Source organism: Polistes canadensis, unplaced genomic scaffold (genome assembly GCF_001313835.1).
Source record: "Polistes canadensis isolate GaletaPanama2010 unplaced genomic scaffold, ASM131383v1 scaffold_44, whole genome shotgun sequence".
In the NCBI taxonomy this organism is placed as follows: Eukaryota; Metazoa; Arthropoda; class Insecta; order Hymenoptera; family Vespidae; genus Polistes; species Polistes canadensis.
The window spans coordinates 73,818-100,775 of NW_014569591.1; the positions used below are offsets into that span (position 1 = coordinate 73,818).

A 26,958-nucleotide genomic window follows, 5' to 3' on the forward strand; every position below is an offset into this window, starting at 1 on the left:
ATATATATATATATATATATATATATATATATATATATATATATATATATGTGTGTATATTCTAATATCATTAGATTTATGCTTAGCAAATATCGTTCGAAGATTACTTAAAATCCACGTGTGGCAACAGATAACCAAGTTTTTCATCATTTACTTATTTTCTTTACTTTTCTTTTCCTTCCCTTTTTTTTCATTGTATATTTTTCTTTCTTTCTTTCTTTCTTTCTTTCTTTCTTCTTTAATTACTTTCATTGTTATGGCGGTTTTACTCTCGTACATCAAAGTCAAAAATGGAAGGACGAAACTAATTAATTTAATTTAATTAAAACCACATGCTTCTTCTTAAATATACGTTTAAAAAACATTATCCCGTTAAACAAGATATATTACGAACGTATATATGAAATAACAAAAGAAAAAAGAAAAAGATATATAATGTATATAATATTAAATTAGCCAAATTACATATTATATGGTAGATAATATTTTCTCTATATATTATTTCTCTTTCGTAATAAAAATAATCTTGTGTCAATTGTAATGACAATATCGAAATAAAGACTTCGTGGAAGAAAGATTAGCCGCCATTTCGAGGTTTTCGCTTAAACTAAACTCTAATCGTGATTATTTTTAAACACGTCTTCTACAAAAAGGATTATTACAAAAAATTCGTGCTAAACGATCGAGGAAGAAGGGTTTCAATCGACTTACGAGCAGAGAGAGAAGGGAGAAAAGGAGAAAGAAGAAGAAGAAGAAGAAGAAGAAAAAGATAGGATTAGGGAGGACAGAGGACATTAGAGGTAGGGACACTTCAATATTTAGAAGATGAAACTAAAAAGAAAAAAGAAAAATAATACGGAAAGTTTCATTAATTATGTAAATGAAAAAGTTTTCATTCAATTTCTTCTTTCCTTTTTCTTACAACAAAACAATGATTTTTTGCATTGACATGGACCAACGCAAGCCATATGAAATTTCCCATGTGAGAATGACAAAATAAATAAATAAAATGAATGGAATATATGAAAACGAATAAAAATCAATTTGGTCGTGATCGCGATGATCGAAAGATTAGAATAGATAAATTTATTCTTGAAACAAATGACGAAATCTACGAATGACCAACGAGGGTGATTTTTTCTGTACGGTCGAGAATCGCGGGAGTTATTTTGAACTTGTTCTATTTTTGGGAGGGAAATTATTATTATTATTATTATTATTATTATTATTATTATTATTATTATTATTATTTTGTATTATCGTTGAGAATACGAGGACAGACATGAGAGACGAAATGAATGTAAAGAAAATGAAAGAGATATATTATAGCCGCCCCCATCGCAGTGGACTATAACCGTAGTTGGTACTTTCATAAATGCATGCACTTATGTATGTACGTATGTATGTATGTATGTATGTATATGAATGATCGGTGTTTAGTTAATAGCGTGTATAATAACGTATCTGCGTAGATCTATATATATATATATTTATATATATATGTAAATATATACGTTTTATAATCTGTATGTATATATAATATATGTATATATACTTTGTTAGTATGCATCCCGTGTTCGTCTGGGCGCGCGAAGGTCCTTCTGAATGTCGATAAAAGACACTATTATAACGTTATATATATGTACATTATTAACATGCGTATAATTGAGGCTATTCTTGGAAAAAAAGAAAGAGAAAGTGAAAGATAGAGAGAGAAAAAGAGAGAGAACGAATGGGATATAAGAGGGAGAAAAAGATAGAGATAGAAATAGAGTTAGAAATATAGTCAAAGATTGGGATTGAGATAGAAACTCTTTTTTGAGGATCGTTTGAGGAAAGGCTCGTTAAATCATAACAATAATACAATAGATAATACCTTTTCTAATCTCTCTTGGCGTAATTTTGGACTAAATTGAAGAAGAAAGGGAGAAAGAGAGAAAGAGAGAGAGAGAGAAAGGGGAGAGAGAGAGAGAGACATAATAATAACAATTATTATGATTAATAATTTGTCGTGATTAATAGACGCTAACGAACGACTTTGCAAGGGTCTCTCTTTGGTAAGTCAAGTTATCCGCTTAATTTTAGGGAAGCGGTACTACGACTTGAACGTAAGTTACAGGGAAGTATCCTTTGCGTCCATTTAAGCTACCTTCATACCAATTTTCATCGATCTTTTGAATCAGGGTGATCGTTTCGTTTTCCTAGAAAAATATATATATATATATATTCTTGTGTGAATTGTGCAATATGAATATCATATCATTCTTTACTAATATCGCGAATTTTTGAAAAAATCATCCTATTATATGTTAAGATATGAATATATTAACCTTGAATCCAAGTTCTCCCTCATTCTCAGGTATAAAATCGTAAAGAGCCGTGCAACATGGTTGTCTTGCCATTGGCGTCCTTGCTGGTGATTTGCTCGGTGATGGCAACGGTGAAGCTGAAAGAATTAATAAATAAATAATATATAATATAATATATATATATAAATTATAATAAAATCATAATATTAAACCTAACTTTTCCGGATTATTTTTTATTATATATATTATATACATGGTAATGTAGTTTTTTTCTTTTTTTAGCCTCGACAATTAACCCTCTGTAACGTCATGTAACTTATGAAGTCACGCATTTTCATAGCATATATCTTATAATAATATTGTATTTTTATATACAAGGTCCATTTAAGATAATTCTATTGCCAGAAAGAAATAGAGTTAAAGAGGATTAATGTGTTTCATAATTATGCACTTTTGAATGATTGCATTATATGCTGCATTATCGTAATCATCTTAGTTAGTGTAAATTGGTATTAGAGAAAAGTAAAACATTAAGTGATAAATTACGTATACAAAGTGCAAGAAAATAAAGAAATGGCAGGAAGATTATATAGTGACCGAAAAATTCAATTGGACAATAATTCAAGGAAAAGATGATATATATGTCTAGAACGAATTTAACGAAAAGACATCTAACGATCACAAAAAAATGATTAGCATGCTGACGAGAAAAAAAATATATTATACTTTTTCGTGTTGCTTCCTCGTTAATAATTAATAATTCGATAAGATGATAAATTAATAATAATAATAATAATAATGGAGGTCTAAAAAGCAAAAGGATAATAATTGTTTATACGACGATTGATTTTACGCTTTGGGACGATAGAAAAATAAGGAAAGCAACCCCATGCAAAATTTACCATTGGCGGATTGCGGCGGATTTCCGGCTGGGAATAGTTCGAGCTGCGAACGCTTCCCGTCTCCATGGATCGGAGAACCGGCTCGACTTGATCCTACATCGTGTCAGAAGGACAGACATTCAAGTATGCCACAAGTAATTCAAACTTACACACCGAACGATCTAATGATATATGTGTGTTCGTGTAATCGCCATTTAAATATTACAACAAATGTAATCTTAATATTATTGACATAGATTTTAACAAAATTTCTGATTTCTATTTTTTTTTTTTTTTCTTTTATTTCAGGACAATTCTTTTATGTTTAGAATCTATTTAGAATTAGTAGAAGAAAAAGAGATAAGTGAAAAAAGATAGAGAGAAATGTGTAAAACATTCGTGTATGAATTGTACGGATTGTATAGAGATGTATCAATAAACGTGCTGATAATAGAACATTAAAAAAACGTTTTACGTTCGTCCGTGAAGTAAACGTAGTTGCATAAAATACACGCAGATACACGTTGCATTATATAGGAGAGGAGACAAAAAAACAATTAGAGACACATCAAAATCAATCACCCTGAGACACGTGTTTCAGTTAAATCATTGTACGATCGTAGTCTTATGTATGTTTGTGAAATGGCTTTTACCGTGAAGGGAGTAGTTCCCACCGTTCATGGCATCCGAAGATGTTAAACCTTCGACGTGTAGATCAGCAAATGGCTTAGGAACGAATTCCATTTTCGGTCTGATCGCTGCTTCTTCTTTCCTAAGAAAAATAAATAAAACAAAAAATGATTAGATATAAATAATGAATAATAAATTTAAGAAAATTAAACAATCTGTACTTTTGTAATGATTATAATACTACATTTATACGTACTTCTCTAATAGTTTCTCAGTCAGAACTCGCAAAATCTCGGTGCATTGTTGATGATATTCCAAAAGAGCTTCGCTAAAAGTCGCCAATTGAGCCACTTGTTCAATCTAAAAAATGACATTAAATAAACAATCTTATTAAATATAATGATTAGAATACGTACATAACCATGACTTACATCATTTTCGAGTAAATTGAACATGCCCAATTGTGCGAGATGAAGACTCTCGATAAACTTTTCTTCGGCTTGCTTAATCTCGTCGTCTGAAAAGTGAGAACCTGTTCGCAAAAAGTTGCGCCGTTGGTCTATTAAAAAGTTGCACTACAGGGTGGCTCAATATATATTACATAATATCAATTATATTACAACATAAATATTCTTAATTCTAAGAAAAAATTAGATGAATGTTAAGAAGAAACTGAAAAAGTGCATATTATATGAAACGTGAAATGGATACAATTGTTACAGTGGTGTTCGTAAATGAAACGGTGCATTGGCGTAATTATTAAAGCGATAATATAGCTATGTTTGTATTATATATATATATACACGTATATTGTACCATTTGCATTATTGTCACTGGCATCAGCTTTCTTTGAAGAGTTTGGCTAGCTAAATAAATGCTTATCGACCAAGCGATTATCATGAAATGATATATATAATATCACACTCGACAAATATTAATCTATATTAACAAAAAACAAATAAAAGAATACAAAAATAAAAAAAATAAAGAAATAAAAATATACGCAGTGTGGAGCGTATACCAGCATAGAACCACGTACCAGCATAGGGTGCAGTTTTTGCTGGACTTCCAAAGTGTGGGCTTCCCGATCTCTTTCCCACAGCTATCGTTTCAAAGTAGAAGAGAAGGAAAAGAGAAAGAAAAATAGAAAGAAATAGAGGAACAAAATATGAAAAACTTGAAAGAAATATAAGAAAAAAAACATAATTAAAATGATATTATCCTATGTGATTCGCGTAATATAATCTTCAAGTTAATCGAGTTAATAACATTAATCGCATGCTGTATTCGTTTGATCTAATCTAAAATAATATAATAAATAAGTATCTATTATAAATGACGAATGTAACTCTGATCGAACATCATTGAACGATTAAAATGAAATATATCGATCAATCGATCCAAAATATTCCCATTGGTTCGAATTGTAAAAAGTATTTTATACTATCATGGATATTTGAAGTCGCGTAAATTTAATAATAAAAATCAATGATGATGTCTGAAAAATATAAGCGAAAGGATAAAAAAAAAGTCATCATAGAATACCTTTTGCTTGACGTCTTCGCTTGCAGTCAAAGTCCAATCGTCTTCCCTGAAGTTTCTTCCGATGGTGCTACAGGAAGATAATAAAAAAAGAAAAAGGAGAAACAAAAGTTAAATAATTATGTTAGAAGAGCATCCAAGTTTTGTAATAGTAGTATTAAATGCACCCGTACCATTACTTCCTTAAGATCCTTAGTCTGCAAATGATGCAACGGTTCCAAAAAGTTTTGCTTTATATTATCGTCCAAGGAATATTTTACGTCGGCCATTTGCTTCATTGCATCTCCCATTTCAATAAGAGCCTGAGCTACATAAGAATAAAAAATGTTCTTGACATAAAATATAATATCAAAGATAACAAAAATATATTCGCGAAATATTATTATTAATCATATTAAAAACCATTCAAATATTTAAACTTCGCGCGTTTGGAAATATGCAACACTATATACCCAGTCGGTAATTAAGATCGTGGATGCCTTCTTTTGATAAGAAACTTTTTTATACCCCCGCCGTAAGCTGTATTACATGATGCCTACTGTAAGAAAACAGCGTATCCCCTTATAGTATGCAACTTTCTTACACTCCTGTATTATACCGAAAGATGACGCAATTATCGACCAAGTATGAAACATTGCATATATCCAGGCGCAATTTATTTAACATTCGATAAATTTAATTTCTTCCATTAATAATGATTAAAATAACGTTTATTACTATTATTGAATATACTTGTCCGTTAAATTTGTTAATTACGATAAAAATATAAGAAAAAGTCTGATGTGAACAAAAAAAAAAAAAAACCCCATTGACCTACCAAAAATACTGTCCTCGCCTAATTTTTTGCCATACATGAGCATGCAATCGCCAAGAACACCTTCGGGTTGAGGATAGGTCGAGGCCTTTGCTTGGCCGCTGAGTTTACTAATGCCCTTGACCGCCGCCATCTTTGCTCTCGCAGTTGGATTCGGTTGAAGAAATTCTTTAGTTTTCATCTGCAGTTCTTCCACCAGCTCATTAGTCACGTCTGTTTTCTATAAATTCACGAAAAAATCTTCGAATGAAATAATCCTTTTTCCACGTCATTAACTTGTTTATTTATTTTTTCATTTTTGATGATTGCTACGTGCACAAATAAGTCAATTTATTATTTTCCGATTAAATACGAGCTAAATTGTCTCTTACAGAAAGATGAACAAGTAAAAATGTAACGATAGGATGTAAAAATAGTATTGTTAACGTTAGAATCTCATAATACTTTCGTGGTTCCCCATAATTGCTTGACTTTTATAACTTGCGAAAATGAAAAAGGAGTCTGTTTCTTAAATGAAGAAAAAATATGCGCTCACCCTTTCCATATCGACGAAGTCGACATCGAGCTTAGTACCCTCGGCACCGCCCATCTTCTCGGTCATATACTTGAAAAAGAAAGACGAAAGAAAATGAAAACAAATTAACATGCGTCAAATAAATCTATTAATTATCATATTAAATGATATAATTAATGATACGTTATAAAACCATAATCAAACATATATCATTATTAATGATTACGACAGTTATTCTAGATACTCTCGTTAAACACTTGCGTTGCATAAGCGCAGCAAAGACAACATACATATTTTGTAACATAACTCTACACGGACGTCCCCAGAGTAAAGCATACTCATATATCCACGATATAAAGTACCATTCGATGTTTGTACCTCTCCTATAAATTGAAGTACATAGGATAGGACTTGAAAACTACAAGAGTTACAAGACTCTTGTAAAAATGAAATCAAATATCAAAAATGCTTACAAAGAGAATATTTATTTCTTATCTCGATTGAAAGATTTACCATAGAAAAAGTTAAAGGATTTAGGAACAAGGTTATTGTTAATAATTTATACACATAGAAATTGTTACTCGTAAGGAGAAAGGAGGAGGGCTTGAAGAAAAGAAAAAATTGCGGAGGAATTTAATTGTATTATAAACAAAGATAGATCATCCTCGATAGACGACGATAGGAGATTATTTTTTTGCTAACAGCTTAAAGGATATATCTTTCTTGAAGGTAAACGATGAACGAGAGGAATGGAAGAGGTCAAAAGGAGAGGAAAATATCGGTGACAAGTATAATGGACGAGTCGGATCGATAACTTATGTAGTAAGTAGTAAGTCAGTCGGTTGATCTAACGTCGTGACGTGCTCTTGAAAATTTGCCAGCAAAGAATAAGGTAGACAAAAAAGAATGAAAGAAAAAAAAGAAAAGAAAAAAAAAAGAAAGAAAGAAAGAACGATGCGTCTTGTGCCAAAGAAAATCGGACATACGAGTCGTATATTTTCTTTCTTTATTTATTTATTTATTTTCTTATCAAAGAATTGCATCATACGTGTATATTAATCCGTAAAATATTCCTAATATATTTCTTGCATATTATATTATACACATACGCAAATAAGTATGAATAAAAATAAAAAATATAGAAGATAAATAGTTATGCATATTAAGTGCATACATATTTACATGTATATCGAATAAAAGTCGATATAAGGGTTGAAAATTAGTAGAAAGAAATGCGTATGCTATGTAATAAAGAAAAAAAGGGAGGAGGAATATATTGTCAGGAGGTTTGACACGTAGTATAGCTAGGACGATTACTACTACTACTATTACTACTACTACGATGACGACAATTGTTCAGGAAAGCTCTCCCTCGTATGTGTGGCCGTGACCTATATCCATCGGTGACCTAGATCGCAAAAGGGGTAGAGAGAGAGAGAGATCCTTCACGCTTATGCGAAAACGTAGCCATCGCGTAAATTCAACGTAAATTTGACCTATATATTCGATGCAATGTCTACTTCGATGTTTGATTTGATCATCCTCTAATGTATATTATTTATATTTTATGTATCGAGAAATACGAAAAAGTTAGGTCAGCGGAAAACATATATCTATTAAATACATTTTTATTATTACTATTATATATTATTATATATATATATATATATATTACTTATATATAATTATATTACTTATAATATAGATACAAATTGGAAAAAAAAGATAATCCCGAAATGTCTCGGCAAAGAGTTATTTAATTAGTAATATGGCCTAAGATGAAACTTATATATAGATGGACAGACTATCCACTATAAAAAGAAAAAAAGATCAGAGAGAAAAAGAAAAGAAAAGGTCGAAGAGAGAATATATGATATGATATATATATATATTGTATATACGTATAGGCTATAGGTCGTATCTACTTCCTCGAGTTGCTATCTGTATAAAGTATATAAAATACAATTAGGGAACGGAAAGTGAAGCGTTACCTATGCACCTAACACGGATCACCTAAGTTCGTTTTCTCTTTTCTACACACCGGGGTTCGTCCATTGGACTCTACTCTTAGCCGTTCATTCATTAAAGGTTCGCTGATGCAATTAAAGGACGAAGGTCGACAGCTTCGATCGCTTCTCTTCATCGTTCGTATTCTCTTTCTATTATCTACCTTTTCCAACATATATTAAATATCATTAAATTCATTCAACAAAATCTCCTAATTTCCATATTAATTTTGTCGAAGTCTTTGCCACATACGTTGACACAATGAATGAGTGTAATTCATTTCCTCCTCTCCCCCGATCGTTCAATTATGAAAAACTGTTAATTACTCTAATGTTATTTGATAATTGAAATATTTATATATTTCGATGATTATAAAGAAATATATAATATATTCTACAATATATATATATACTAAAGAAAAATCTCATCTTTCTATAGTTGTCTCATTAAGGATATTCAAATTGTTTGAACGATATGAATAAATAAAATGATAATAAAATGTCGCGTTGAAGAAAAAGTAATAAATTTAGTAAAAAGAATATCTCGTTTGAAGGTGGATTGGTTACGCAGCCGATTAAAATTTCAGCGATGCTCGCGCCTCGGTATCGACCAAAGTTCCTCGAAATGAAGACCAAGTAGGATGATGGCTCCTTTCCATTCTTACATGAGCATGGGCAATGTATATATACTTCCATACATATGAGCAAGCGATTATTGAGGATAAGGATTAAATAAAAAATTAAAAAAGCAATTAATTAATCGTATAACTCATATAATCGTCGAATCATTGCCATACAAATTAGATGATAAACCAATTTTTGTTTGTTAAGCTATACTTATGGTTAGACTACATAATCGCCAGCTCATATATATATAAACGTTATTAAAAATAATTTATTTTAGATAACGATTAAGAAAGAAAGAAGAAAATAATTAGGATTACCTGATTAGCTTTGTTGATTTGTTTTTTTAATCCAGCGAACGCCATGGTGTTTGCTTGGTAACTTCTTCTCTGTCACAAATTTCTAAACGAAGATACTGTTCTAAAACCAAACATAAGAAAAATATCACATGAAATACTATTAATGTCTTACGATTTCTTTTTGTAATAAATGCGATTATTAATAATAATTAATTAATTATTGATTATATAAAAATAATGAAAGAGAAATAAAATATCGAATGTCTGGCTAAAAGCCAAGAGATTTGGAACACGATCTTCAATGTTATCGATCGTACACATTTTCACATACATTCGATTTCTGATATATAATCTTTTATATCCAACAAAAAAACAATAAAAAAAAGTATACACATATACATACAAACACACACGTACACATATACATATATACGGTCAAATAGAATAAATGAAGAAGAAGCATGTTTGTATCTTAATCTTAATACCTCGACAACTTCGGTTCCCTTCTTGTAATAGACTCTAATGAGAGTAAATGTACTCTTAATGAAAAGAAACGTTTTACATCTAGTCGAACATATGTCTTTCTCTCTTTCTGTCTATCTATCTATTTCTATTTCTCTAAGGGGGGGAAAAATGCATTTGTAAAGGTTATCATAATATCAACATTAATTCGTTAATATATTTATAATCACTTTCATAAATAACTAAAGAGTATTATATTCGTATTACACATTTTTGTTTTGTAATCTTATATTCCACGGATATTAAAAAAAGAGAAAGAAAGAGAGACAGAGAGAGAGAGTGTTACGAAATCGGTGTAAATTATAGTAAAGCAGGTTGACTACATACAAGATGACTATTTAATCTACTTAAATGATATTAATGATACGAAAGAATAAATATCTCACCTGAAAGTTTCCTCTTGATATAGAGAAATTCGAATAGAAAAATCCTCTCGATTAAATAATATTCTCCTCTTCTCTTTTTATATCGCAAAAAGAGATAGAGGCCGACCGAGTAAGGGAAAGGGAAAGAGAAAGAGAAAGAGAGAGAGACAGAGAGAAATAGATAGACAGAGAGAAAGAGAATGAGAAATAAAGAAAGAGAGATAGAAAGATAGAAAGAGAAGAAGGAAGAAAATGAAGAGTAGAGTATAACACGTCCGAGAGAAGAGACTAGAGATTCTCCGCGTGGGCTGACAACAGCAGCACCATCACCACTACTACTACTACTACTTCTTCTACCACCGAGGTACCATCGATGGAAACAGCAGAAGCAGAAGCAGAGCAGAAGCGGCACCACCACCACCACCACCACCACTCCACCACCACTACCACTACCAAAACCAGCAAGCACCAATAGCAGCACCAGTAATAGAACCACCACCTACTGCCCAGCTCTCTCTCTCTCTCTCCATCTCACGCTCGACCCCCTTCTCCCCTCTTCTTTCTACAAGGGTAGTTTTCTACTCGACGATCGATACGTGGCCATGGCTCGATTCTCCCTTCCATTTCACTCTATACACCAACCCCTTTGCGAGTCTACCGGGTATTCATGAAATACAGCGCCGACGCGAACCCGCAGGACTAAAAGTCAACCCTCTTCCTCTTCCTCACCCATTCCCACATTTATACAAACGTAATAAAGAAAGGGAGAAGAGAGAGACAAACAGAGCTTTGGATAATAGGAACGAGATACCAGCTAAATAATTAGACAAGATTTTCTCGATAGAAATGGTCATGTACTTCGTGTACTTCGAATCAAAGATCGTCAAATAAAAATCTATATAAAGTGGCGGCAATATACTTACGGTTACTTGAAAAATTTTTATTTTTATTACCGAATTGCAATGTTAGGATGCAATTATACAATAATCACTTGCATATATAGTAAATGTAAACATTACTAAATGCAACACTATGGGAGTAACATATTTTTAATTATATACAAATACTTAAAACGATTCGTGATTCCTTCTATGTGGTGTATGAGATCGATAGTATTAATACTCATTGTGCACCCCAAATAAAGACAGAATCTCTATTACATTTGACTGTAGATTTTGTATAAATCTTTTTAAATTCTTCTCCTATATGGGGTTTAACGTATGTTTTTACGTAAGAATTAAATCGACTTTAGACCATTGTTCCAACCTCCAATAAAAATCTTCTTTGGCAAATGCAATTCTCGCTCGTCGTCGTCGTATCTTTTCCGAGATGAATAGTTTTTTTTTTCCGCGCCACTCGACCCATTAAACCAAACTCATTTTAAACGACGAAGTATCGTTAGAACATTTACATTTTTTTTTTATCTAAACCAAGATTAATTTCTGAATAAATAACTACTGTAGTTTTAAATCTGTCCTGCCTCGGAGAGTCCTATGGATTCTTCGATCAATTTTGGCATCGGTTTATTCATTGCTTAATTTTACGAGAAATATTATCTGTGGTTTAAAAACGTTCAATATATTTTTTACGGTTTGAAAATAAACGATTCTGGATATTCCAAGTTCCAAAGAAATCAAACTTTTTCGCAAAAATTGCATTTGTTTTCGTTGTTACGATGTGATATTTCTTCTCTTACTCATGTTAATGTTCTTTATAATACATCTAACTACACGAATTACTCAATCAAGGCTGATATAAAGACGATTTATTATTCCGTACAGTACGCTACGCGTAATGTCCATAAGTATTTGACAAACAAAACAATCATGTTACTTCTTATTTCTTAAAATACAAAAAAAAAAACATGTGCTCCAATATTTAAATTATAAATACAAATTTTAAAGATTGCAATATTATTTTATTTTTACATCATTTCTTTGTAACTTCCAAATGTATTTTTATCTAATCTTTAAGGTAGATGTAGAACGACATTTTTACAGTGATTTTCATTAAGTTTTTTAATACATAAGGAATTTATATAATTTATTAATATTGTTAGGTTATATTTTACACATATATTTGTGAGGATATATTCCGAAATTTTCAAAGATTTTCCTCGAAAAGTAACGGAGATATCAGTTGCCGCGCATTGCAAGTTTCCACTTGACTGAGCAATTTGTGTACATTCTGGAAGCCGCAATTTTTATCAGAACTTAATCACACAGAGAATTTCCTTTTTTTTTTTTTTATATATGTCTCTTCCATGTGAACTACACTTTTCTCAAAAAAAAAATTGAATATTAAAATTTTTATGTGGGTGTGAACATAAGACATGATTTTTTATCATTTTTTTCGTACCTTTTTTTTTTTACAATAAAAAGAAACTTTAAACAAACATACTGTTTAAAATTTTAATTCAACTAGAGCGCATTTATATAGAGAAAAATCATATCAAATTTCAAAACTTTTTAAGCTAGAATGTACACAAATCCGAAAAAAGTTGTTTCGAGAAAAACGCGTTTGAAAAAAACTCGACCGTTCTGTATTACATGCTGCGCGTTTCGACACTTGAACAACGGATGCTCATTTAATCGCTTATAACTTTTGAACGATTTGGATTTTTGACTTGAAATTTTATGAATATATTTTGTAATAGTTTTACAAACGATTTATGAAAAAAAAAAACAAAAAAAGAAAAAGATTGAATTTTCTGAAGCCTCTACACCTACCTCCCCCTTTAATTTATCGTTACCACTGTATATTTCTATATATATACAAATACATATATGCATATGCATATGTATAAATGAAAAAAAAAAAAAATCTAATTGCAAAAAAAAAAATAAAAGAGTAACTCTGAATAGGTCTGAGATGATCAATATGCGAATTTATATATGCCAAAAGGCATCGGGACTTGAAAAGAGAGAAAATAAAAGAAAACTCATCCCTTGAAGATAAAGCTTTCTTCTTTTATTTCTTTCGATCGAAATAAACGATGACTTGACTTGACTAATAAATAGTCTATAGTAATTAATTATAAACTCCGATTACCATCGAAAAGATTAATTATCAAGAAAATCTACATTGAAAAGGAACCATATTCTTGGGTACAATGAATGAATGTGCTAAAAGGGTTGAAATCAAATAATTTCAGTCTTTTCCAATTATCTATTCTTTTCAAAGTTCATATGAAAAATGTTATTGACAGTCGGTGAATATTATGAGAGACGGGTCACGACCCCAATATATATCTGACGTTTTAGACAATATAGCTTAATATATTATTATATAATATATCTTCGGGGGAATAAGAGAGAGAGAGAGAGAAAGAAAGAAGTAAGAAAGAGTTCCTGAGGACGCCCACGCCTTAGAAAATCTGTCTCACTTTTCCTCTTCCTATCTGTATCTATCTTTCTCTCTTTCTACTTATCTATTTGTCTTAAAAGAAAAAAGTCAAAGAAAATGAATTCGCAAAAGCGACCTAGTGTCGTCCACAAAGGATACAAAATGTGAGAAAAATATGTAAAGAGATTGTATACTTTTTCTCTCTCTCTCTCTCTCTCTCTCTTTTTCTCTCTCTCTCTCTCTCTCTCTCTCTTTTTCTCTCTCTCTCTCTCTCTCTTTTTCTCTCTCTCTCTCTCTCTCTTTTTCTCTCTCTCTCTCTCTCTCTCTATCTCTCTCTCTTTCTCTCTCTCTTAGTTTTTGTATACATTCTTTCTATATGCTTATTTTTAAAAAGACTTTAAATTAGTAAAAGTTCTATGATCGCCAGCCCACCCACGTTTCACGACTTTCACGATGATAGAAAATTATCGGTTGATAAAATTTGTCGTTTTAAACGCCCCCGTAAATCCGAACTTACATCCGTTCTCTTTTTCCGACTACCCCCCAGTATTCTTCTCAAATAATAATCATCTAACGACGAATCTTAGAAATTGTTTTTCTCTTTATAATTGATGAATACATCAAATATATCGGATCTTTGGAAAATCTATGAACAGTTTCTACCTACAATCGAATATTATTGATTTTGAAAAAAGTTTCAATTGTTGTATCAATTATTTTTTGTTTTTAAATAAATTTGTAAAAAAAAAGATGAATAATTTATAACTGTGATTAAATAGACGAGTAGATCGATCCTCGATCGGACAATAATTTCTCGAGATAATTTTTGTAGATCAAAGTGATTATAATTATCGATAACTTTACCGAGATTGTATCGAGATAGCTTAAGGAAAGAAAAAGATTCACAAAACATTTTTTTAGTTGAAAAATAATGATAAAAAATGTAGTTCCAATAGAGAATGTGAAAATCGTCTGGTTTGTAACTAATGTATCGGAGTGCATGCCTTTCCGGTGAATATTTAATAATTCGTCATTAGAGTGTTATTAATCGCTATAGAGAAGGGGATATGCTTGCGTGAATCATTAATGCTTGTAAAATCCAACGATGTCGTGGAAAAGAAAAGTATTTTATCCTTTTTAAAAAAAAAAAACAAATAATAAAATATTCTCAATATGTGAAATGGATAAATTAATAAATTATAATTATTTGTAAGTATAAATAAAATATTTAAAAAGCATAGGCACATGTAACCTAATTCTTTTATATTTACTATAGGGGACCATTGGACCGGCATATTCTCTTTAAAGACGAAACGTTTAAATCGATTTCTCTTGTGAGACAAGTATCGTTTGTAAAGTCTCCATTAGAAAATTATTCGAAAATGAAATAATAATGGAAATAATTTTTATAATATATAGGGGACGATTAAGATGATCGCGGAGACAGAAGGGAAAGTGAAAGAAAAGAGAGAGAGAGAGAGAGGGAGAGAGAAAGAAAAACGAGATGAGAGTAAAAATTTAAAATCCCGAAGCAACGGTGCAGTACAACTCGACCAATCAAATACTGATGCGGTGCGTAGTCGATGACAAAACATGGCGTCTTCGCGAGGGCATTTGTTTTCAATTTAACTCGAAAATTGACGAATACGAAGGACTCATCTTTTAACCATTCATACGTTTACTCATACATTCGAAACATTCCAAATGAAATGACAGAAAGAAAAAAAGATTTGATTTTAGAATCATTAGATAAAAAAAGATCTCTTGTGTGTAACTAAGTCAATCACTCACATGTAATTCCTTTTTTTCTCTCGTTTCTTCCTTTTCTCAATTATATTATATCTCCAAAGTATCGAAACTTTTCGATTCTTGGCACACACCAATTGAACCTAACTATTTACTTCACTCGCTCGTAAATCGATTTACGAGCGCCAGTAATTGGAACAGGGCTAACCCCCTGCCGAGGATTTGACACAGACCAACTACAGCTGTTTGTAGTTTGCGATAAAAGCGTTGCGAGCGCTGGATCACGTGACCCCCTCAATAATTACCGGGAAATTTTAAATTCTATTAATTGTACGATACAAGTAGTATTATATTTCTTCTTCTCATTAAAATCAACGATTGCAAAATAAATATAATTATATTAAAAATATGTAGACGTATTATATTGCGTATTTTTAATAATCACACAATTTTATTTATATTCACATTTTTGTGGTCTATCTTCAACACGATATTTTAACCGTGTTAATATTTTTTCAATGGCGACAGTAGGTCCTTTTATAATCAACATTATTAATACAGTGAAACAGGTAGTATCATACAGTAAAATAGTGCCGTTTTACAGTAGAGCATCGTAAAGCTTTTTTTACATGTTGTATTGGTATGGTCAGTTTGTGTGTACGCGCGCGCGCGTATGAATGTGTATGTGTGTAGCATTTGAGAAAGTATCTTTTATTTTCGTCGACCACGTCTTTATTTCTGATTTCCTTTTTTTATTATCGTTTTTCCTTCATAGTACTAGATCTCGCAATCCAAGACATGAATTAAGTTCCTCGTTGACGTCAGGATTAAGAGTGTTAAACAATTGATCGAATTGATCATTCCCCATCATTCTTCGTAACTTATTAAACTAAAATAAATATTATTTTAATGGAATGACATTCCCTCTCTCTCTCTCTCTTTTTCTCTCTCTCTTTCTCTCTCTCTCTCTCTCTATATATATATATATATATATAAATATTAAAATGATCATAAATTTAAATCATGATTCTTACTTGGTTAGTGAGCGTATTGTGTAAGGACAAATTGTGAACTGGATCATTGTAAGCGAGTCTCTTTCTTCTTTGTCCATGTTCAGTTTCATAATCTACATCTTCGTATTGAGATGGACTAGGTTGATCGCTTAACAACAGAGAACTGACAAAATAATGTTTGTTAATAAACAAGATTAAAAAATATCATGTAATTGATAGTATAATTATTATTATATTACGAATGAAAAATAATTCTTACTCTGTAGGGCATCCAGCATCGTCATATTTCGTTATATCGTTAAGAGTTTCAACTATATTAGATATAATCGATGGAAAATGTTGAAGAACGCTTGGTAAACTGTTAGCTTCCAAAAGGGAACAAAGTGCAAGTGCTAATAACTTGCGTTGTTCAGGTTGAGTAACAAGAGGCATTCGATCTACCCAAATATGTACTATTTGTCGTAGTACAGCTTCCTCGTTTATTTCACCGCCCCCTATGTTTCTCGATAATTCACCGATTACCTGTAATTATTTCTTTTACGTAATTCGTATACACATATTTCCACATATACATACATATATAGGCATAACATCATATATCTAGGCATAATAAATAGTATAGAGCTGTCTATCACCTGTACAAAAATATTTCTACAACAGAGTAAAACTCTAGCAACGATAGATAAACACATGGTCATAACCATTGGATATTCTTCGCCTTTGTAAACGCTTCTAAAAAATGGATATTTTATTATTTTTATTAAATTAATTTGAGAATACTGGGATGTAAAGCTTTCCTAATAATTTCATTCCGCTTAAACTTACTCAAATATTTTCATTAAAAGAGGTTTGATTAATTCTGCACCTTGTTCAGGAGAAGCTTTAAGACATGTCTCAAACAATCTCATTGCCGCGACAATACCTTCCCAACCTAAGTCTCCTAGAAGAGATCTCAATGTTTCAATTATTACCATTCCTCTTTGACAGAGAAATTCTTGAGGACTTAATAATACATATGCTTGAAGTATGTACAAACATAGTCTTAAGCTCTCTGTCGATGATTCTGTAAAATAAAATATGTAAGCATATATCTATATCTATATCTATATATATATATATATATATATATATATAGAGATATACGAGTATATAATAATATCCAATATATATAGTTCTACGCATAGAGTTATATTCTGTCAACCTAATAAAGGTGGCATGTTTCGGAAAAGATCCATTATTTCTGGTGTCGGTGCTGGCGCATTTTCCAAAAGAGCTAACCATAATTCTAAACCATCTTCCAACAAATAAACGTGTCCTTCTTGATTGACGTCACAGCTTAGGTCAACAACACGCACCACCAATGGTTGCAACATAATGCTTTCCGAGCCTAAAGACTATAAAAGAACATTTGTTTCATTAAATTTATTTATATATGGTTTATTTTGTTATTTATGAATAAACTCTGATTTATAATTACCTTTTCCAAGTGAACTAAGGTTGTTACTATAGCGCATCTCAACATATTGTGATTTTCAGATTGTTGCCATAGTAGCGATAAGTATGAGTTAAGAGCACTAACATATGGTTTGACATCATTTCCCACTCGCTCAATTACACAGGATAATACATAAAGAACATGCATCTATGGTATAAGAAAAATAATAGATTAACAAAATGAAAGAACAATTTCATAATAAAAATATAAGGAGTGATCATACTTTGGTATCGCATTCAGTAACTTCTTTTAGCAAAGCGAATAATAAGGTAAACGTAGGCTCCAAATAAGGTGCAAACTCTTCCTTTTTAAATTGAAAGTCATCTATTCCAAGTTTTAAGGCATCGATTGCTGCCAAACGAACACCCAAGTCTTCTTCTGGGCTTAAAGCTTCTATCATAAGTTCGTAAAAGTCTGGTTTTAACTTAGCACTTAATTTTACACCTATGTAACAATGATATTATCTTATGAATATATAAATCTTCAATTATAATTTGTATAATTAATAGTAATTTTTGATCACGCACATCACCATGTTATATTTCATTGTCTTTACTTACTTGCCCATCGACCAATAAGCCAACATACACGTCTTCTAATAATTCTATAATTATTACTTTTTACTTTCAATTCGTCCTTTAGCGTTGTTGAAAACCATTGATCAAAGTTAACCTAACGTTAAGAAAATATATTGACTTGATAAAACGTTGGTATTTTTATATTATTTCTATTAAATTACATTTGCATTGCAGACTATATGTATTAATATATATATTCTATGTTATATTTACTTCGTCATATAGATCGAAAGCTGCTAAACCAACTGCATTATACACCGCATCTTTCAACAGAATTGCAGGTAGATTATTTGGTTCAATGGGTTGATGATACCTGCGTATCAAGTCGAGTAGAACCGAGGCAAGAACATCTTTATATTGATGGAAAACTGCCAAAAATACAAGTTGTGTACAAGCCTGAAATGAGAAATTATTATTATTATGAATATAAAAAAAAAAGTTATGATCAGAATGTATTAGTTTATACTTACTCTTAAATTATACTTCCATGGTTCACCTCCATCGTCGGAAGCTTTAAGGAAAAGAAATTATTTTATTTAGAAGACGAGTACGAAAAATGAAGATATATAGAATATATATAGATATATTAATGTTTACCCAAGTTTTCAGGATCAGTGTCCCACAATTCCAAATCCGCGGGTGTTAGAAGGAAATAATGAGTAACGAGTCTTGTACAAATTTCGGTTAAGGTTTCGCGCACAAAAAATTTCTGCCTTAATTGATAAGCTCTCAATGTCAATGGATCTTTAGTCTCTGTTTTACATAATAAAAAATATGAATAATAAATTAAAAATGATTTAATTAAAATTAAAAAATATCACATTTTCTATTTAGATGAAAATGAACGAACAATGGTATATATGTACCTTCGATTACTTTAGCCGGTCTATACCAAACTGATAATAAAATACATTTCATTAAATTTAAACATTGTATGAGAAATTTTTCAAAAGCTAATGCTTGACCAGCTTCCGTGAAGCAATAAAAAACTGAGAATTCTAAAGTTGTTGGTATCAATTCGACGTAACAAAGTGGATGCATTTCTAATACCTCTATTAACACTTTGGTCAAATTAATTATGAATTTATCACAAACCTCCATTTGTATACCTCTTGAAGCTAACGTTTTACCTAAAATAAGAAGAGTAAATTTATTTGAATTAAATGATAAGAAAAAATAAAAAGAAGGGATAAATTATATTATACTAACGCCATTCAAGACATGTACGTGCTCGCTCAAATATTACTTCTAAAAATAGCATGGCATCTTGAGATTGAGATGGTTTACTAAACCCATGGACAATAAGCTTACGTAATGTTTTTAGTAACAGTAATGCTTTTTCTAAAGTTTCTTGTATTTGATTCGCATCTGCTCCATTAGATGCCATTATAAGAAATGATTCCGTGTATGTATTCCACGTATTAAGAATAAAAGTAATCACATTAGTTGTTAATTCTTGGAAGAGTCGTACATCTGGTAATAAACGCTTAGAAGCTAACGCTTTGACAACATGATGCAATGTAAGAAGCGCTCTATGCTGTGCTAAAGAATTTTGACCTCTACTAACTTCCAAAAGCGTAGGAATTAATACATCCCATTCTCTGGGACAGTCATATCTATAAGAAAAAATAGAACAAAAGTTATAACTACGATTTTTAGAGCATCTATTATATCAGATATTTTAGTATCTTACCTTGCTATTTTAGCAATAAGAACTGCTAATTGAACTGCTAATTGATTTACAGGTTCCTCAAAATTACTTATCAAACGTTGTCGTAAAAATTCTTTTTCGTCTTCTTCTATTCCACTAATATAAAAGAAAATAATTGGATCGTTCGATAAAGAAGTTAAACTTAAATATGATTAGATTATAATAGCAATATAATATGAATATATATAGAAATTTAGAAATTAAGGTATAAGATATGACGTATATCATAATATATGTGCAATAATCCTTACTTTGGTGCATTTTTTCTCCAATATCTATCAACGCCATTCTTAAAGTACAAAACAGCCATCCATCTAATATTAACATCCAAGGAATGATTTGAAAATACATTCTGAAATAATAAACGAAAAATTAAACTTGTAAATCAATACGTATGAAAATTGTTTCCATGAAACGTGCTTAGAAATAAATTACGTTCATGATGAGATAGAAAACACTGTAGATTAACATAATCGTATTCCTTTGGCAAATAACTTACATATAGAGCAGTGTAAAATCCTCTTTGAGTTTCCCATTGCTTTAACGTTTGTTCTGCTGGTTTTAAAACATTAGGATTTTGACTACCTGCTTGCTGGAGAATTTCTATCACTGCAGCATCCATTTCTTCCCACTAAATATCATAAACATTCAGAGACACATAAAATAGTTCACAGAGCATTACGAAAATGTTTACACATTCGTATTGTACGCCTGAGTTAATAAAACTTTTTTCTTTTCTCTCTTTTTGTTTTTTGTTTTTTGTCAAAAGCAGTGTCTTTGAAAACAACCGATAGACATGGGAGATAATAACAGTCTTTTTCTATTCCTTATTACGATCGTAATAACCTACGCATTTCATTAGCAATAAATCTATATAGTATTCAAATTCGCTTGAATATTCCTAAGTAATAAAATAAATCTTGAAAACTGACGTTACATCATTTTTCTCGTCCGAAGGTTTAGTCGTTACAATGTCTATAACCTATATACGTCCAAATGCACGCATCTTTCGTTACGATCTAGATTTGAAACCTACATTTACACTTAAATTGCATTCCGTACGTTCCTTTTATCCGAAATACTTGTTTACCGAGTTGATGCATTTAATAGACATAACGTAAGATACTCTAAAATAACTTTTTCTAATATCGAATCGTTACACACGCCCGCAAATCGGCATTTCTATGTGCTGCCACTCTCTAGCCTATTTTTCTCCTCCGCGGTTTAGTCACCGTCTCACTTTTTTACCGGTCATCCCTAATATTTAACACAAAAATATATCAACAAAAATAACAAATCTATGGAAATGAGGTCTATTATATGTCTAGAACCTTTCCCAAATATCTATTACCGTCATATACCGATTATATATTATCAATAATGATTATTTTTTCTTACAAGTAATTCAACTATACATTATTAAAATCCTCTTCGCATGATCTTACCTATTAAATATCGCGCTTCTGCATTTCTCTTTAATATGTTTGCCAAAGTTTTTATTATCTATTTAATATTTATTCAATAAATAAAAAGATAATTATGAATAGACTATAATCGTCAATTAAATTTAAACATTTGTAAAGAAATTCATATTTTACTAAACTCCGAAGTCATATGTATGTAAATATGTATGATGTTTATGAAGATAAAATTAAGTACTTTCTAACGTTTCTTTAAAAATTTAGATTATAATATTATTTTGTTTTTTACGAGTATATTAATCCATGGATTTAATTTCTTAAACGAAACGCAAAGATAATGTTTACAAGAAATTGATTTCAAAATTATTAGGATTCCATTTTCACAGGATATTCGGATAGCGCACTCTGGTGAATACATTTGAACAAATCGGACGTTCTTTCACTTCATGGCTACGAGGAATTTACTGTTCATTTCAAGATGAAGGTAAGAATCCAATAATATTTTTGAAATCTTTCTTTACTCAAACAATTTAATAATTTTTACTAATACTATAAAAATTCGCAGATATTTTGTTTGCATTAACAATTCTCTCAACAGCTTATATATTTATATTTAGTATTGATTATATACGAATCGTCAACATCGTGTTGTCCCCACTTTTTGTGATTGTTTATTAGTGTTTAAAAGCAATTATTATATATTTTTTTCTCATATAATATTATGTTATGTTTATTTAATAATAAGAGATTTCAATTTTAGTACTTTTCGAATGAAAATGATTACCGAATTAACGCGTTAGGAATACAACCTAACCTCTATATTTGTAACAACATTCAAATAGAAATTTTCGTAATGTTAATTATTAGTGATTATTCTGTTATAGTTGAACGTATCATTTCCAGCCACAGGATGTCAAAAATTGTTCGAAATTTCGGACGAGCACAAGCTCCGAATGTTTTATGAGAAACGCATGGGAGCAGAGGTAGAAGCCGATTCTCTTGGTGATGAATGGAAGGGATATGTTGTACGTATTGCTGGTGGGAATGACAAACAAGGCTTTCCTATGAAGCAGGGTATCTTGACCAACGGTAAGTGTTTTTTAACTTTATTTTCATTTAATTGTAGGTATATTATGTCTTTTTTTTTGAAGATAATATTATAATGATACTTGAAATAGGTCGTGTACGGTTATTGCTATCAAAGGGACACTCCTGCTATAGACCTAGGCGTGACGGAGAAAGAAAACGTAAATCTGTACGTGGTTGCATCGTCGATGCAAATTTGTCAGTACTTGCATTGGTAATTGTGAAGAAGGGAGAACAGGTAAGATAAACCTGAAATTTCAACTGTTTCCTACTGATTCCATGTTCTAGGGTGTATGCAAGAATGACAAATAATCTTGAAATACTATCGTAGACATGGTAGATTAAAGATCGTTTTAATTTGGGAAACTGTTACATTATTTCTTACTGTTTCTCAGTGTACTAACGAGACAATGACAAATTCAATTGAATTATTTTTATGAGATTAGGTAATTACAGTACCACTAGTCGGGATTGTTAACTCTAAATAATTATTTTCACAAAGGAAATTCCTGGACTTACTGATACACAAGTTCCACGTCGCTTAGGACCGAAGAGAGCTAGCAAAATTCGTAAGCTCTTTAATCTTTCAAAGGAAGACGACGTACGTCAATTCGTCGTCAAAAGACCCATCCAGAAAGAAGGCAAGAAGGAACGTCTAAAAGCTCCTAAAATTCAACGCTTGATTACACCTTTGACATTACAGGTATAATAAAAGAAACATTTATCAATATTTATCAAGACATTATCGAATCACTTAAATGATACTAATGTTTTTACTCTATATACTTACAGAGAAGGAGACATAGGCGTGCATTGAAAAAGAGGCGTTGCTTGGCTCGCAAAGAGCAAGCTGCAGATTATGCTAAGTTGCTGGCTCAGAGGCAAAAAGAAGCGAAGAATAGACGTCAAGAAGAGATCAAACGAAGACGTAGTGCTTCAATGAGAGACTCTAAATCATCTAATCAATCTGCTCCGACTGCAACGCAAAAATAAAAAGAGAATTAAAATGTTTTTAAAATAATAAAAAATTCTCACCATATTTTTCTATGTTATTCTTTACCCGTCAATGAATAATTAACTATATGCAGAATCCAAATGATAAAAATAGTAGAAGTAATAATAAGGATCTATCTTAGAGTAGATTAATACTATGTGGATGTATTTGTAAATATTAAAGCGATATTGACACATTGTATGCGGGCAACGTACTTTTACGTTTTTCGCAGTCTATCACTGGATCGCGGGCACGTAAAAAATACATATAGTATGGTATTTATGTTGCTAGGCAACGCTTTGTATTTGACCAAACTCCCACAAGATCACGAAAAAACGCCTGTTGCACGTGTAAGCCGCGGCGAAGTATACGCGCATCCCAAGTGTTAAGTAGAATCATTTGTTTTTTATTGAAAAAACAAATTAAATATTGTCAAATATTTTATAAATTAACCAATCAACGGGCAAACATGAAACAAGTGAACCAACAAATCTGAACTTTCTGGTATTCCTAACTGATAACGATGTTCGCATTGACGAAATTTAACCATGTAAAACACTGAAATAAGTTCTAATTTTGCAATTAATAGGTCTATCGTATGTTGTGTGTTAATATTATATCAAAACTGTGTGTGTATTATGTTCTATATTTTATATCTAGTGTAAAAAAGTCTATTCTTAATATTCATATCGTATACAACACTTATATTTCAACAAAGAACAAAAGAGATCAGAAAGATGTATAACAGTGCAGAAAGACAATCTATTTCGGAAAAAAGAACTTTGTCATCTTGTAACGGTTTAATATGTACACCATCGAGAGATGAAAATTCAAATTCCGATTTTAAATCTAGTAGAAATGATAGAAGAAAGAAATTGTTAAGTAAATGTGAACATTTATTGAGAGATCGTTCTCCGAATGGAAATCGGAAACCTACAAGGGAATGTGATAAATCCTCGACCTTGGTTAAAAATGCAAATGACATTGACTTCTCGAAATATTGGGTTTCAGGAGAACAATTCTTTCAAACACCTCCAAAGAATTTCAACGAATCCGATGAATGTAACAACAAAGAAAATTCTGCAACTTTCGTACAACTTTTTGGTAATGACGACGACGATGATATTTTTCGAGGTCATCGTCGCGTAAGTTTTGATCATTTGAAACTTGACGATACTTTTTTTGCCCCAACTCGAAAAAATAATGACGTTAACAAATTGGATATGTTAAAAGACATTAAAACAAGTTCAAGTAGAGATGAAGATTTTCTTAATCGTTTCGAATTACCATATTATCGGCTTGACTTAGAAAATGATAATAAAATAACAGATAAGCCTGTATTATCGAAATTTTTAAGAAAAGAAGATTCAAAGGAAACATGGGATTTGATTATTGATTTAGAAAAAGCAAGAAAAAAACGTTATTCTAACAATTTTGTAAATCATAAATCGAAAGAAAATTCTTTGAGAAATTCATTATTAGATTCAAATTTCGCAATTGACACGAACGATTTTAATGAAAAGAACCAAACTAGTCCGAACAAGGACGTTCGGAAATTGAATGTAACCGAAGATATCCGATCTTGTCGTTTCGAATCTTTGAAAAAAGGATATTGCAAAGACGCAGTAATGAATATTAGAAAAACAAATTCCCAAAGTAAATTGAGTAGTTGGAAAATTGAAAATATTTCTGATTTAGATATCGCGAAGGAATCATCTTTGAATTTGACGAATTCAACTCACTTTATTCCGACTACAATCAATGTATACAACAATTATATTTATCTGTCATCAGCGCATTTAAAAAAATTTCTTGATATAACAAAGTTAACTAAATTACTACGAAGAGGTGCACGAGTTAGTCACATTAGACGAAAAACTTTCAAAAGAGTTAATTATAGGAGGAAAATTCATTTGGTCACTTCTCGTCATAGAAATCATTCTAGAAAAAACGTTTGTGAAATTTTGGCGGGAATTAAAAAACAACTATCGTTGATCACACAAATAAAATGTCGTGAAATATTACCGAATTCTATTCATTCTATTTCTACATCGAATGTTGAGGAAACTTTGAACGAACTTATTACGAGGTATTTTTTATTTATTTGAATTTTACTTTTTCAATCATAATGATATACTTTTTTTCTTGTTTTTTCCTATGTTACATAGGTGTAAAGATTATATTTCTTATAATAATTACCGCGAAGAAGCTATTACAAAAATAAATGGTTTATTGGGAAAAAACATTAATAATCTTCAAAAAGTTTTGAAAGAAGAAAGGCTCTCTCTGTCTAAGAAAAGCTTAAAAAAATCTATGGAAGGTTTATATAATTATTACTTTAATTAATTGTTCTTTTATGTTATATTCAGTGTGCATTAATGGTAAATTTGACATCAAATATTTTTTTGTACTTGAATACCCAATGTTAACACATTAACAGCCGGCCCCGCGAAAATGCAGGTTTCTGAGCTATTCAGTGATCAGAAACAAGTAAATAAAGCCGGCGCTCAGACCATAAAAGTCTTTTAGGTCGCCGGCTGTCAATGTGTTAAGTACGTTTTTCGACAGTTACATGTTTTGCTTTTTGCAAATCTAACTACACAGGCTAAAAATTTAATCAATTTATTATGAAAAGTATCTGAAACTTTTTTTGGAAAAGTACATAATTGCCGAGATACTCAAAGGCGATTATTGTCTGGGGTCGAATTTACCATATATGCATTTAATGATTCGCTACAGAGGCCCTTGACACGAAGGATTAAGATTTATCATTTTTCTTTTATTTTCTTGCAGAAAAATATTCTACGTCTTTAAAATTGAAATCTTTTAAGGAAAAAGAAGATTTTCAAAAGATGAGGACTTCAAAAGATGACGTAAGAGTTCTGAGTACTAAATTCTTGTTGATAAATATATGCGTATGTATGATCACATTATTACATTTTTTCCAGGAAAAGCAAACGTTATTAAGTAGTGGAAAGAAAATAATCGATCGAAGAGACAAAGTAAAGGGATTGTTAAACAATATGTTGCTTTTAACCGATGATATCTCTGTTATAGAAGATA

General features: G+C 30.9%; 3 protein-coding genes across 13 annotated transcripts; 1 reads left to right on the forward strand and 2 right to left on the reverse strand.

The window, feature by feature from the left end:
- Positions 1 to 210: 210 nt before the first annotated feature.
- LOC106785038 (endophilin-A) lies at positions 211 to 15,872 on the reverse strand. 10 transcript variants are annotated; one of them, XM_014745166.1, is made up of 12 exons: positions 15,643 to 15,872; positions 9,641 to 9,740; positions 6,712 to 6,780; positions 6,180 to 6,396; positions 5,536 to 5,669; positions 5,366 to 5,432; positions 4,237 to 4,352; positions 4,077 to 4,180; positions 3,844 to 3,962; positions 3,212 to 3,304; positions 2,331 to 2,446; positions 211 to 2,201 (listed from the first exon to the last, which is right to left on the reverse strand). In XM_014745166.1, the coding sequence occupies exons 2-12, from the start codon at positions 9,683 to 9,685 to the stop codon at positions 2,082 to 2,084; spliced, it is 1,200 nt and encodes a 399-aa protein (XP_014600652.1). In that variant the 5' UTR covers positions 9,686 to 9,740; positions 15,643 to 15,872; the 3' UTR covers positions 211 to 2,081. The 10 variants fall into 10 exon arrangements, with proteins under 10 accessions (XP_014600652.1, XP_014600654.1, XP_014600656.1 ...); XM_014745168.1 differs by having other exon boundaries at positions 9,641 to 9,735; positions 15,643 to 15,846; XM_014745170.1 differs by lacking the exon at positions 15,643 to 15,872 and adding an exon at positions 10,528 to 10,901 and having other exon boundaries at positions 4,237 to 4,337.
- A 139-nt stretch (positions 15,873 to 16,011) lies between these two features.
- LOC106785045 (importin-11) lies at positions 16,012 to 21,607 on the reverse strand. 2 transcript variants are annotated; one of them, XM_014745183.1, is made up of 18 exons: positions 21,431 to 21,607; positions 20,894 to 21,025; positions 20,646 to 20,746; positions 20,377 to 20,490; positions 19,893 to 20,299; positions 19,550 to 19,813; positions 19,281 to 19,436; positions 19,154 to 19,194; positions 18,897 to 19,079; positions 18,666 to 18,777; positions 18,329 to 18,549; positions 18,088 to 18,252; positions 17,812 to 18,004; positions 17,436 to 17,673; positions 17,246 to 17,342; positions 16,870 to 17,132; positions 16,632 to 16,773; positions 16,012 to 16,486 (listed from the first exon to the last, which is right to left on the reverse strand). In XM_014745183.1, the coding sequence occupies exons 2-18, from the start codon at positions 21,014 to 21,016 to the stop codon at positions 16,367 to 16,369; spliced, it is 2,940 nt and encodes a 979-aa protein (XP_014600669.1). In that variant the 5' UTR covers positions 21,017 to 21,025; positions 21,431 to 21,607; the 3' UTR covers positions 16,012 to 16,366. The 2 variants fall into 2 exon arrangements, with proteins under 2 accessions (XP_014600669.1, XP_014600668.1); XM_014745182.1 differs by having other exon boundaries at positions 21,327 to 21,607.
- A 588-nt stretch (positions 21,608 to 22,195) lies between these two features.
- Positions 22,196 to 23,940, forward strand: LOC106785049 (40S ribosomal protein S6-like). The gene is made up of 5 exons (XM_014745188.1): positions 22,196 to 22,299; positions 22,700 to 22,904; positions 22,994 to 23,139; positions 23,404 to 23,604; positions 23,694 to 23,940. Exons 1-5 carry the CDS (start codon positions 22,294 to 22,296, stop codon positions 23,892 to 23,894), a joined length of 759 nt encoding a protein of 252 aa, XP_014600674.1. The 5' UTR covers positions 22,196 to 22,293; the 3' UTR covers positions 23,895 to 23,940.
- The last annotated feature ends 3,018 nt before the right edge of the window (positions 23,941 to 26,958 follow it).